This window comes from Echiichthys vipera (genome assembly GCF_963691815.1).
Source record: "Echiichthys vipera genome assembly, chromosome: 6".
Taxonomy (NCBI): domain Eukaryota; kingdom Metazoa; phylum Chordata; class Actinopteri; order Perciformes; family Trachinidae; genus Echiichthys; species Echiichthys vipera.
In genome coordinates this window covers 25,096,106-25,110,915 of record NC_139831.1, presented here as the reverse complement: position 1 = coordinate 25,110,915, position 14,810 = coordinate 25,096,106, and the positions used below count along the sequence as shown (strand labels likewise).

The following is a 14,810-nucleotide window of genomic DNA, read 5'->3' as shown; positions in this document are numbered from 1 at the left end:
GTGCAGCTGGGCCTGTTCGGCATGTGCATGGTTGGATCAACACTAGAATTGCAACATAACTATGAGATACTGTCACACCGAGATCCTTTCACTGCAGGGCGGAGGCACACATCTGATTCAGCTCACACACCAGATATTGAGCATTTTCTTGCACATATCTGGAGTACACACTCCAAATTCTGACAGGAGTGAAAAATAGGTAAAGGAACGTTCTGTGTCACGGTTCCTACATAGCTCTCTGCTCTGGTAATCAGATAATCAAATGTTGTAATTCACTTGGTCAAGAGCCATAAGGTTCCTGATACTGCATGTTATTAATACTGCAGGCAGCCGATGTGGTGTTGAATGTGGTGAATGAGTTTGCAGTCAGAAAGAAGAAAACAGGTGGGATGATCTGTCTGGAGCTAAATTTATATGCTGTGTCATGTGTCAATATGCCTGACTATATATCTATGATGGGCATTTTAAGTCATTTCCATACTTGCATTCAATTATTATACTGTAGAGTACTCACAAAGTGTCCAAAATGAGTTCTTCCTGACGTCTTGAAGTAACCAGGGGTCATGGGAGATGTTGTCTTTGTTCAACAATAATCATCACAAATGAAAATCTGATGTGACTCAGGCTGAAAGGATGTTTAAGGATGAGTTAATGTACATAATTAAAGTATAATTCACAACACTTATAGTCACTTTTATTCATAGTATATCATTTCATTTAAATGGAATGGCTGCATGTAAAGTTAGCGTTAGACATAATGTTAACTATCAAGAATGGGCATTCTAAGTAATTTCCATACTGGCATTAAGTTATTTTAGAGTGCAGAACGGACCAGTTAATGTATTTAAGTTTAATTTACAGTACTTAAGGCACATCTATTCACATTCTGTCATTTTAATGTTTCATGTTAGCTTACATTAAAATGACACAAAATTGAATTAGTTAACTTGCTAACTTCCCATTAGATGAGTCGACTACCTGTACAGCTAACATACTGTGTGGCTAATTCAGTTGGGTAGCCCGGCGCTGTTATCTTGTTCAAAATGATCATAGTAAAAATAACTTTGGCCTACTAAGTGTGTTGAACTTTGTAAGGTTATAACGATACTGTATGCATTAGCTTGGTGACTGACTTATCATCTATCTATCTATCTATCTATCTATCTATCTATCTATCTATCTATCTATCTATCTATCTATCTATCTATCTATCTATCTATCTATCTATCTATCTATCTATCTATCTATCGAGGATGGGCATTTTAAAGAGGTCTTATTATAGGCTACTCTTTTTCAGTTTCCTAAATGTATTTTGCGTTTTTACTAGAATATACAGTATTTACATGCTTTAATGTTCTGCCGATAAGCACTTCCTGGACTCCTCCCCCGCTGTTCCATATTACTACATATTGCATGTAGCTAGTGTCGTTAGCATGGGCTGTTGGCAGATACAGCACTGATTCCTACCGTCAGAATCACAATTAACGCTTTAAAAACCAAACACAACACAACCGGACATCCAGCCACGTGCTCTCATTTAGGGAGTAATAAACAACGCAAGCAACAAATATTACAGCTTTCTTCGCTGCTAGCGTGCAGCCTCATATAAAAAATAACAGCAAGTTGTACCGGCACTGTGTGTAGCTGTACTTCGTGGTCGTGGCCGGCATGCCATGACTGGAACAGATAACCTTATTTGAAAATCCTTCAGAAAAAACAGTTTGAATGACGGTGTTGACAGCAGTCTAAGCACATTTGCCCATTAAATGGTTACCCATAAATACGTTTACCTCGTTATTCAAAACTTTGGTCATGTTTAGCATGAACATCCAACATTATAACAAGATATATGACAGAAACTAAGGAAAAGCATAATAGGTCCACGTTAAGTAATTTCCATACTCACAGTACTTTAGTTTAGTCACGTTTATTCACAGTATGTTATCTTATTTTAATGCAATAGCTGCAAGTAATGTTACCTAACGTAACGTCAACTTGCTAACTTACCATTAGACGAGTTGATTACTCATACAGCTAACATACTGTAGCTAACGTTATGTAGCTAATTCAATTGAATAGGGCCATCTGTGTTTAAACTATCATAGCAAATATAACATAGGCCTACTGAGTGTGTTGAACGTTGTATGATTGTAACTTCACTGTGCGCATTAGCTTGGTGTATGTCTATCTATCTATCTATCTATCTATATATCTATCTATCTATCTATCTATCTATCTATCTATCTGTCAATCTGTTACATCCGTTTGGGAGTTTGAAGGGTAGAAGTGAAAAAGTGTCAGTTATACAGCCAGCAGGGTGAGGCAACACAAGGCATACCAGCCAAAGCTGAGTGGGTGTCAGAGTGGGGTTTCAGTGCAAGCCTGGCATGCTTATGTGACGCAGTGTTGAGCCTCTGAGCCGCGGTTGGAGGATAGAAGGATCAGGTGATCCAGTCCGGGCTAAATTGGTCCCCCAACAGGCAAGTAGAGGAGAGGAGAATCAGAGAGATGAACATGGAGGGTGAAGAGCTTATTCAGGATGATGCAACTCTTGAATTCTCCTCTTTACTTCCTAGTATACCTTTGAAATCACATTACAACCAAAAAATGAAGGCTGCAGTAGGCAATATTCTTAGGGGGTCATACAGAAATTTGAATCCTAAAGTGGGGCCAGTACAGTGAGGGTTGAAGTTTAGTGTCGGTATGCACAGAAAATCTATCCAAAGATCAGATTAAAGTTACCAACTGGAACTGATGTTTTCCTATTCTCCTCTTTTCAGCCATGCTAGTTGGTCTGTCTGAAAGTCAGTTCATCACTTTGGTCCAGACTAAAGCATCTCATCAACTATTGAATGGATTGCCCTTTGTAGAGGCATGCATAGTACCCAGAGTAGGAACCCCCAAAAAAACGATAATCCCCTGATTTTTCATCTAGCATCACCAACAGGTTGGCATTTTTGCTTTTTTAGTGACATACTGTTATAAAAATCAGATGGATTTCCATGTAATCTGGTACACATATCCTTTGTACTGAGTGTCAGTCTTCGTGAGTTTGGCGATTCCCTATCTTTTCTTGTGGAGCCACCACCAGGTCAAAGTTTTCACATATCAAATAAAGTAGCTCAACATCTACCCAATCAATTGGCACACACTCTTGTAAAGACCTTCATGGTTCCCAGACAATGAATCCGAATGACTTTGGTGATCCCATGGCTTCACCCTCTCATCAGGTAAAACTTGTAATCCGTCCAATAGTTTGTTTCTCAGATGTGTGCTATTATTGTTGACATCAGCTTGTTAGCATTTTCATTGCCCTCTACGGTAGCATAGCTGAAGGAGTATTATAGTTTGTTATTTCTGTCAATCCTGAATAATGAAGCACTTAAATGAAGTTCTCATCTCCCACTGCTACTTGGAAGAGCCAGTGTGCAAAGCTGCCTTTTATAACTAACTTTAACAGTACATACTATACAGACCCGTCATAAAGCTTACGTTCTAACACAACGTTACTGCATTTTAAACAAGGGAAATTTATTTCCTCCTGGATTATGTTGGTTTTTGATGTATCACAGATGTGTTTCCAAGTGAAGTTCTTGCAGGGAGGAGGTTGGGGTGGATGGATGGGTCAAACAAACATGTGGGACTTTATCCTAGGAGGCTGCTATCCACGGCCTCTGTTAAACCAGATTAACACTGAGTCATTTCAACTAAGCTACTTAAGTTTTAAATTGTTTTGGTCCGCAATTTTGAAATTATGAAATAAGAGACGTTTCAATTAATGCTCTTCAAATTAATTTGTTACAACTATTCCAATTAAGTGTAACCCAGAGATTTACATAGTGAGTGAACAGCAGGTCGTCTGACAAAATAAATGAATAAATATTACTTTTCTTTGAAGGAAATTCCTATTTTAACTGGTACTAAATTGAATAATTCTTTCCGGGAAACTAAAATGATTATTATATGAGCTATATTAAATAAAGAACTGCATAATAAAAAAAGTGTATATGCACAATAAGCTGAAGAATGTGATCTGTTTGCATTTGATTTTCTTCCCCATCATTCACTCATACCAGGCTCATTGTTGTGGTTCTGCTACAGCTGTGTTTCTCTTATGATTCACAGTTATATGCACGCATGCAGGGTGTCCAGTTTCACACTGTGCATGTGTATAAATATTTCTTTTGGTTGTTGTTTGGCCACTAGATGTAAGCCTCCTGTATTGTCTGATTTTATTGTTTCATAGATTCCGATGTCCTGTCGATCAAAGAAGACTTATGTAATGCTTGCTCACTGGTACATTTCAACACTCATCCAGCTCTGCTGCTGGACTAAATCTGTCCATTGCTGAGAGCCGCTGGGCGTTGGAGGATGCATGGTGTTGGATGAAGTACTAGAATTACACAGTTGGTGGTTTGTTTAAATTTAACAAGGTGGATTGTGGGTAGGTGTTGGTTTCCTCCTCTTTTCTCCTGGAAGCTCGACTTCTTCAACCAGGATCAAAATCTGTCAGTAGAATTCAGGACAGTCCATTTTCTTAAATGAATAATAACACTACATCTGACTGTCTTAATATACTCTATACACTGTATGCTGTTACGTAATGTATGGTATTGATTATACAAGCCAAAGTTATGCACGCAAGAGGAAATTTCTATGGCAACAGCTGACACATAAATCACCTTGCAGTAGTTTCGGTACTGCCGGATTCTGAACACTTTACAGTGTGTATCGGAAACTGCATGACCAAGGTCCCCAACATGACTCATCCTGAATGTCGAACTCTCTCGTCTGGTGAGAACAGGTGTCTCTGTCCTCAGAAACACAGTAATACACAACTCTGACTGTCAGAGAAAGTGCAACCACCTGCAGCAGAACAGGTGGGGCATCCCAGGACGATACGCAGTGTTCAAAATACCAGCCATTATTCTTCATTGACACATAAACTCCAGGGTTGTGTGCCATAGGTCAAAACACTCCACTGCAATAGCAGAACATCTGCTTGTTGTGTTATGTTGTGTATTTGCAGATAGGTATGTTGGGAGCTATTTGTGGTGTGAATTTGTTTGTACAATATGTTTCTTAAATTTTAGATTAAGAGCCAAAAGCAGCTTCACACATGACTCAAGGACACCGGTTGAGTTTATTAGGTCAGTCAGGGACTACAGTACACTCACAATGGGTCCCACAGGAGCAGAGTGGGCGTGGATCGATGCATTTATATGTGGATATATAATAATACTGGTGTTATCAGACTGTGAGATCTGGTTCAGCTAATATCCACCGCTTAACATTATTTCTATGGTAACGTTGCATTAGATTCCACACATGCATGAGATCATGTGAAAGAGGTTGTGTTGGATTTTGTCATAAACATCATCAGAACTGTGTATGTTTAATATAGGGTATGTGTCGGGAGCCCCTCGCATTGCTACAAAATGATGGATATTGTAAGTACATCACCAAACTGAAATTTCAGCATCAATAGCTGCTATCAAATTTTATTAATTTAAACCCATAGATTGTTTTTTTTAAAGCTGTTTTGATGGAGAAGCTTTTTGTGGGGTCCTTTCCTAAGTTTAAAGAAAATAGCCCTGATGATGTCATCATGATGTCATCTGGTATGTCTCGGCTAAGAACCATGGACCGTATAAAACATGGACGTAGTCTCATTGATGTCACCCATAGGTTTCTGAAGAGTGCCTGACGCCGCTAACACCTATCACCTAACACCCAGCTATCCAAAAGTGGGTGGAGCAGCCAGCCTTTAATCATGCTTAACTTTATGCGTTAACATAATTTAAACGGGTGACTTATATAAACATTCGCCCTTGTACAGTTTTCATGAACAGAGAAATTAATTAGCTGTAACCATGTTTGGTTGGGGTAAAGTTGGGGCTCTAAGGTGAATGACTCGCTTCTGGAGTCGGCCTCAAGTGTTCGTTGGAGGAACTGCATTTTTTCGGCACTTTTGCGTCGGCTTCATCTTTCAACCTTGAAGGTTGCAGCTTGGACAGAATGACTGTGTTAGAACACATGTAAAACACATGGGTGTTTATCAGGTAGGGAGGGTCTATTGAAAGGCACTTTCAAGTTACATTATGGGAAATGTAAGATCCAGTGTTTTTTCATACAAAAGTTTGAGTAACTCCGTAACTGGAGCACATACAATGCTTGTTTGAACTTGTCAACCACTTCCTGCATGTCTCTATCCATCTAGTGCTTGCAAGGCAACAGATTAGAGGTGATGTTTGAATGCAGATTGTTGCCGCTGCTATAAATCCTTTGGTTATGTAACCGACAGGAGGGGTTCAGCAGCAGCTGTTGTTTTATCAACAGGAGGCTTTAACCAAAGTACACACAGACACACAAACACCCCGGCTGTGATTATGTGAGGGGAAACTGGGCATACACACGGGTGTTGTGTGCTGCGGAAAGACCGACGGATAGAAAGGAGAAACTAAACTGAAGGGGTTTTAAAGGAAGAGCAGGGGCAAATATCTAGTGTGGAGGAGACTTTTACCCTCGTTACCAGAGGCACAGAGATTTATCTCAGGTCAGAGAGTCTCTGCTGTGCTCAGGAGGTGGCAGAGTTTAATTTAGCCTGGAAACCTGAACCTCAGCCTCCCCTGTCAACTCCTTCTCTGGGTCCAGGTTGGGCAGCGAGCTGGGATCGGTGGCGGTCTTTTTTGGATGTAAAATAACTGATCAGCTGTAATACCCCATACTATTGCTAAACAAAATGAGACCATGATGGAAACAGTTAGTTATCTGGTACATGGGAAGCGATGCATTTGTTGGCCTGCCAGTGAAAGTACTAAATGACTCTCACCAGGCAGTACAGTTTCAGTTTCATAGACAGGATCTGTTAGGTTGTCTGACAGACTTGCAGATTGTAGATTAAGATTGGTATGTTCCCTTTCTGACCTGGAAGTTGCACCCGTTTCTATTATGACTCCATTGATTGGTTTGTTATCAGTGGTTATCAGCCTCATAGATATGGATGAGCAGGGGCATGCTACACCTACCAGGACGTTCAGCGGGTCGTGACCTATTTGCAGGGTAAAGATCGCCGCTAACTTGGTCAGGATCACTTGGCGTCACTTTTTAATGCTCTTGGATTCTCGTTGTGCGTTCAAACAAAACAAGCGTTACTTGATTAGGTTTGGGTTAAAATACTAATGTTAGTTAAGAACGTGGCAGAAGGAAGGTTACATAAGAAAGCTAACTTACGTGCATAACTAAGAAAAACTGACTGACTTTTGGTTTCACTCAGGACACAAGCATAAGTCTCCTTATGTAGAGTCCTTTATTTGTTTCTTTGATCCATCCACTACCCAAACCTTCCTTGATACGTCTTTATACTACTCCCTAATATGGACGTGTTACCAACAGTGGTGTAGTGTCTGACGGTTTAGAATGTACCCTAGCCTGGAAACCAGACAAATCTGCTCAATTACTCTGGCAGGTCAGGCTGTCTTCGTTTACAATTCGTACACATAACTATGGAAAGTAATGCCCTGTAGTTTATATGTTATTCACATATTTATTACTGTACAAATTAGGTCCGGATCAAAGATGGAAAGGTGACAGGTGACAGCGTGTCAACATCCACATTGGACAGGGCGGCTGATGAGTCCCAAAACACAGGCCTTTCACCCTTGGTGACTGAACTTTACATAAACTTAATCAGTTACTTAACTGCAATTTTGTTGCCAAAATTTAACCGTCACGTGACCCTCTAGCAGCCATTTAAAGATATAAACCGTAAGATTTTCATCTATTTAGTTGTCTGTTTAGTTACTACCTTTATCTATCAAAGAGTGAGTTAAACGATTGAACATATGACCCACTAATGAAAGCACTTGTTGCCTATTTGTTGAGTATTTAAATCTCTGTGTCAGTGGAGACACCCACTCCATAGATGTTAATGCGCCGCCATGTTAGTGATGCTAACTCAGTCAACAGCGGTTGGTCTGCCCAGGAGGTGCTCGTCACTGCCGGTTATGCTGCGTTCACTTGTAATCGGAAATTGGGAACTTCCAACTTCAGGCCTGTAGTAAAGGCAGAAGTGTAATAGGAATGTGTGTGTGTGTGCGTGTGCATCTGTGTGTGTGTGTGCGTATGGATTTAAGAGGATAACATGTAGGGGGAATACTGGAAGTAGAGAGGTGAATGTGTTTCAATAAAGTTTACAAAGGAGAAAAAAAAAGTCAACACACATAGCGACCGCAAATGTGCCAAGATGGAGGCTCACTGGAATTATGTCTTGCTGCCAAGGAGGGCGCTGGAAACGACCTATCTCAAATCTTACTCCTGTTTCACATAGTTATATAAACTGTAGAACGTCCACTGTAAGATATACAAACCCATTGATGAGAATACGTTGGGCAGCTGTCAATCAGCACTACAAAGTTTCATTGCTCTGATTGGTTGGAGGTCTATCCAACTGCAATTACCCACCTATTAAAACGCCATTGGAATATAGGAGAGTATACCCAAGGAAATGTTTTTAGCACTGAATATATTTTTGTTTGCTCAATAATAATTCATGTGCTTTCAAAAGATCCTGTTCTGTGCGTTACAAATCTAAATCTGTAGATGTAGACACCTAGTAACCTTAGCAACCAAATACAGCCGTCCTGCAATAAATTAGACCTTTTTGAATTTTTACTTGTTGATGATTCAACTCGATGGCCCTTTTCAAGGCTGTGATGTGGTGGTGTTATACTGGACTGCTTCACTACTGCAGAGTTCTTCCCATGCAGCTCATGTATGCTCTTTTACAGGGTCTACATGAAGCTATAGCTGTTGGCAGTTACACACGGGTTTCCATGACACTGTGATAACAACATGTCTGACACTCTGCTTCTGTCTTTGTAGAGAGTAAAACAACCTCGGTCACTGCCTCCTGGAGCGCCGGAAACATGGCTCAGTAAGTTAGACCTGCACACACACACACACACACACACACACACACACACACACACACGCATACGTGTTTTTATTACCTCGTGGGGACGTGAAAAACCTCCTGCCTGGGAGGCTGCCCATGGGGACGCAAATTTTGTAATGGAATAAAGGCAAAATTTTATGCCACAGTTATTTGTTGATTTTTTTTATCCCCAAAAATCTACTTTAATATTAAAAATTCTCAAATTTAGAAAGTTAAAATTTGTCTGATTTTTCTATTCTGGTGGGGACGCTCCTATAGTGTGTTACCAAAGACCACCACCAGGTGACACTATTACGCATTTTCCATAGACAGTATTTTTATATACACTTACAAGACTGTATTTGGAAAGGAATATAAGTTTTATAGAACAAATTAAGATCTTTTGAAAGAATGTTTGAATATAATTGTTAGTTATTTTTTATTGCATCTCTATAGACACTATTAATACTTGTATCTGTATATTGACTAACAAATTGGATTCCACTCATCAGAAATGTTTGAGGAGGTTAAGTTACAAAAAGAGTTATTTTTCATGTATAATATTATATGTATATACAGTATGTGTTTAAAAAAAACATACTCGGTGGTGAACTGTCAATATGCTCATTTACTCTCTGCATGTTATAAGTCAGTTAACAACAATAACAGGTATGAACCCATCAAACTTAAAAGAAAGACAGGTGGTGCGACATTGGCCATGTTAAAAGCACAGGATATGAAAGAATTTAACTTCCTTGACATATGCATCAGTGAAATAGCAGTAAAATTAATCAAAATACAAAACGACAGAAAAATAGACCCAAAACAGCTAAAAATAAGTGCAAAAATTACAATAAATAGATGCAAATGACTACAAAAAATAGACGCAAAACAGCTAAAACAAGTGCAAAATCACAAAACATAGATGTAAAACCACTGAAGTAGATGCAAACCACTGAGGTAGATGTAAAACTACTGAGGTAGATGTAAAACCACTGAGGTAGATGTAAAACCACTGAGGTAGATGCTAAACCACTGAGGTAGATGTAAAACCACTGAAGTAGATGTAAAAACCACTGAAGTAGATGTAAAAACCACTGAGGTAGATGTAAAACCACTGAGGTAGATGTAAAACCACTGAAGTAGATGCAAACCACTGAAGTAGATGCAAAACCACTGAAGTAGATGCAAACCACTGAAGTAGATGCAAACCACTGAAGTAGATGCAAAACTACAGAAGTAGATGCAAAACTACAGAAGTAGATGCAAACCACTGAAGTAGATGCAAACCACTGAAGTAGATGCAAACCACTGAAGTAGATGCAAACCACTGAAGTAGATGCAAACCACTGAAGTAGATGCAAACCACTGAAGTAGATGCAAACCACTGAAGTAGATGCAAAACTACTGAAGTAGATGCAAAACCACTAAAGTAGATGCAAAACCACTGAAGTAGATGCAAACCACTGAAGTAGATGCAAAACCACTAAAGTAGATGCAAACCACTGAAGTAGATGCAAAACTACAGAAGTAGATACAAACCACTGAAGTAGATGCAAACCACTGAAGTAGATGCAAACCACTGAAGTAGATGCAAAACTACAGAAGTAGATACAAACCACTGAAGTAGATGCAAACCACTGAAGTAGATGCAAAACTACAGAAGTAGATGCAAAACTACAGAAGTAGATGCAAAACTACAGAAGTAGATGCAAACTACTGAAGTAGATGCAAAACAACTGAAGTAGATGCAAAACTACAGAAGTAGATGCAAACCACAGAAGTAGATGCAAACCACTGAAGTAGATGCAAACCACTGAAGTAGATGCAAACCACTGAAGTAGATGCAAACCACTGAAGTAGATGCAAACCACTGAAGTAGATGCAAACCTACTGAAGTAGATGCAAAACTACAGAAGTAGATACAAACCACTGAAGTAGATGCAAAACTACAGAAGTAGATACAAACCAATGAAGTAGATGCAAAACTACAGAAGTAGATACAAACCAATGAAGTAGATGCAAAACCACTGAAGTAGATGCAAACCACTGAAGTAGATGCAAACCACAGAAGTAGATGCAAACCACAGAAGTAGATGCAAAACCACAGAAGTAGATGCAAAACCACAGAAGTAGATGCAAACCACTGAAGTAGATGCTAAACCAATGAAGTAGATGTAAACCAATGAAGTAGATGCAAACCAATGAAGTAGATGCAGAACCACTAAACATATTTTTGAACCACTACTGCTGCTGGAAATAACAGCTAACCTCTGCAGCAGCATGATGAGTCCATACACACAAAACAAAGAAGATCACACAAAAATACAGGTTTGAGCTTCTCCGCTGCAGATACTGTTGAACCATCTGCTATCTGACTGCACAACTCAGCACAAATCAGTCAACGCTTACCTTTTACGCTTAGACGCATCTATACGGTTTTTGACATAAAATTTTACTGCCTCCCAACTCCTGTCTCTAAGGTCTTTTGGTGACGTCTCAATGCATTTCAAACATTGGGCTTTCCCAGGAACCTTTGCAGAGTTGATGTTGTCCATGAGTGTTTTCTCTACAGCATGGATTTCTTTTTTGGCCCACTTTCGTCTCTTGGTTTGCGATGACCCTGAAGAAAAAGTGACAGTAACTTAATAGTCTTCAAAAAGGAGTAACAAAGTTTTCATGTGGTAAGACATGACAACTCAACACAGAATAAGTGCAAACAATAATAAAAGTTCTAGTGGAACAACTTGTAGAAGCACTAGCACAAGTATTTGTTATACTAAAATGAAATATGGGTGGTAGACTAGTATCAGTTTTCAGATTTAATAGCAGTACTTGTAATAAGCAACCACCTTGAACATCTATGACCCAGTTTCCATTTAGCAGCAACATCCGATCTGAGTGATCCAAACACAGCAGAGTGGACAGCTCTAACTTCAAGGAAAAACACTCAGGATGCCAAAAACCATACAACATTTTAGCCTGTAGCTGAGTATTTTAGCGCTTTTTTCTTTTAAGTGCTGGTGCTAACCTTAGCCAACTATGTTTGTGAACTTTCTTCCATGTTTTTGTCAGTGTGTCTCATTCTTGGGACTATTTTTGCCGACCACGTCTTCAGCGGGGGGTCCATTGTTTACACACACACAGGTGAACAGCTGTTGTCGCTAACACCAATGGCGCTAATGCGGGAGAGGCCTGAAATCCCCACAGAACTGAGGAGAAAGTACAGGGGATGTAAGGCTGGACGTAAACACCGGGATAAGAAGAGGAGATATAAACCATCTCTCCCTTCCATCACCATGGGGAACGTAAGCTCGCTGGCTAATGAGATGGACGAGCTGGCGGGCCTGGTGAAGACTCAGTGGAGGTATCGTGTAAGCAGTGTGCTGTGTTTCACGGAGACGTGGCTCCACGAGGACATCCCGGACTCGAACGTAACTGTGGACGGCTTTCAGACTGTTCGGGCGGACAGGAGTCACCGTGAGAGTGGCAAGAGGAAAGGTGGGGGACTTGCTATTCTTATTAACAACAAGTGGTGTCATCCTGGACACGTTACTGTAAAGGAGCGTGTGTGTAGCCGGACATTGAGCTGCTTGCCGTGAGTCTGCGGCCATATTATCTGCCGAGGGAGTTTTCACACGTGATTGTCCTGGTTGTTTACATTACTCCAACTGCGACTGCGGCGCTCGCGAGTGACGTCATCCACACCGTCATCTTTAGACACGTCACCCAGACACATTCATTGCAATATCTGGAGACTTGAACCACATAACTCTGGCTGCAACACTGCCCACTTTCAAGCAGTTTGTGGACTGTCCCACCAGGGAAAACAAGACACTGGACCTGCTGTATGCTAATGTTAAGGAGGCTTACAGTTCCACTGCCCTTCCTCCTCTTGGAAGATCAGACCACAACCTCCTTCCTGTGACCACCAGGACTGTGAGGAGATGGTCACAGCCCTGATGAAGCTTTACAGGGCTGCTTTGAACTAACAGACTGGGATTTGCTCTGTGATTCACATGGAGAGGATCTGGATGATCTCACGGACTGCATAACAGGGTACATTCATTTCTGTGTGGACAGCGTTGTTCCTACAGTGACTGTACGCTGTTTCCCAAATAATAAGCCGTGGGTCACCAGAGACATCAAGGTCCTGCTGAATGAGAAGAAGAGGGCCTTCAGAGAAGGGGACAGAGAGCAGATGAGGCAGGTCCAGAGGGAGCTGAAGGAGAGGATCCAACAGGGCAAAGACACCTACAGGAGGAAGCTGGAGCACAAACTCCAGCAGAACAACTTAAAGGACGTGTGGAGCGGCATGAGGAGCATCACTGGCTACAAACCATCTGGTAGCCAGACAGTAGGAGGTGGACTGAATATGCTAGCTGAATCTGTTTAACAGATTTGATGAAAGGGACCCTCTCTCCCAAACCTCCAGCCCTGCGGACAGCCCCCCCCACTCCCTTTCAAGACAGCCCTTCACTGCAGAGCAGGTGAGGAAGGAGCTGTGCAAACTCCGCCCAGGCAAGGCAGCAGGTCCCGACGGGGTCAGCCCGAGGGTCCTCAAAGCATGTGCGGCCCAGCTGAGTGGAGTCCTGCAGTACATCTTCAACCTCAGCCTGAGTCTTGAGAAGGTCCCTGTGCTGTGGTAGACATCCTGCCTGGTACCAGTACCAAAGAAGGTGCGTCCAAGCACCTCCGAAGACTACAGACCGGTGGCGCTGACCTCGCACCTGATTAAGTCCCTGGAGAGGCTGGTCCTGTCACTTCTTCTGCCCTTGGTCAGCTCATCACTGGACCCGCTACAGTTTGCCTACCAGTCAGGACTAGGTCTGGAGGACGCCATCATCTCTTCCTGCTCCACCGTGCCTACCGCCTGGACAAACCGGGAACCACTGTGAGATTCTTGTTCATGGATTTCTCCAGTGCGTTCAACACCATCCGGCCTGCTCTGCTGGGACGTAAGCTGACGGAGATGCAGGTGGACCCTCCCCTGGTTTCCTGGATTACAGATTACTTGATGGGTCGACCACAGTACGTCAGACTGCAGGACGGAGTGTCTGACACTGTGGTCAGCAGCACTGGAGCTCCACAGGGAACTGTTCTTCGATTTGATTTGCGCAGGAGTAAATCTGCCCCCACACCCATCTCCATCAACGGCGTGACTGTGGATGTTGTCCAGGATTACAAATACCTTGGAGTAAACCTGGACAACAAACTGGACTTTTCCAAGAAAACTGAGGCTGTTTACAAGAAGGGCCAGAGTCGTCTCTATTTCCTGAGGAGGCTCCGGTCATTCAATGTTTGTAACATCGTGCTGAGGATGTTCTATTAGTCGGTGGTAGCCAGTGCCATCTTCTTTGCTGTTGTGTGCTGGGGCAGCAGGCTGAGGGTAGCAGACCCCAAGAGGATCGGTGAGATCATCAGGAAGGCTGGCTCCGTCCTGGGGGTAAAACTGGACTCTTTGGTGGCGGTGTCTGAGAGGAGGAGGCTGTCTAAACTGCACAGCAAGTATTTTCTTCATCAAACTCTTTAATTCATCTCCCCCCGGTCAGGTAAGGAACAGTGGAGACGCAGAGTCCTGAGCAAATGTCACTTTATATCATCAATGCAACTTAGTTCTGTAGGAAATGCTGCTACACTTTAACACTGTTATCACTTATCACCCCTTAAGACTTATTTAGTTTGTACTTATTTTATTTAATCTGCTGCTAAACTGCACGCTGCATGTTGTTGTATATTGAATAAACCTGTGTTTAACCACAGTGTCTGTTGCACAGTCACATTTAGTTATTGCTTGATTATTTTATGTTAGCTTTCTTTTGATTTGATTCATGTTTATGCTTATTGTTACTCTGATCCTTTCATCTTTGTGTTG

At 41.6% G+C, this 14,810-nt stretch overlaps 1 protein-coding gene across 1 annotated transcript in view; it reads left to right on the top strand.

The window, feature by feature from the left end:
* Positions 1-14,810, top strand: part of myot (myotilin) — a 56,935-nt gene that overhangs the window by 197 nt on the left and 41,928 nt on the right. The window contains exon 2 of the mRNA XM_083915022.1: positions 8,884-8,935. Within this exon, the coding sequence (XP_083771148.1) occupies positions 8,928-8,935 (8 nt within the window). The 5' untranslated portion in view covers positions 8,884-8,927. The remainder of the gene's footprint in view (positions 1-8,883; positions 8,936-14,810) is intronic.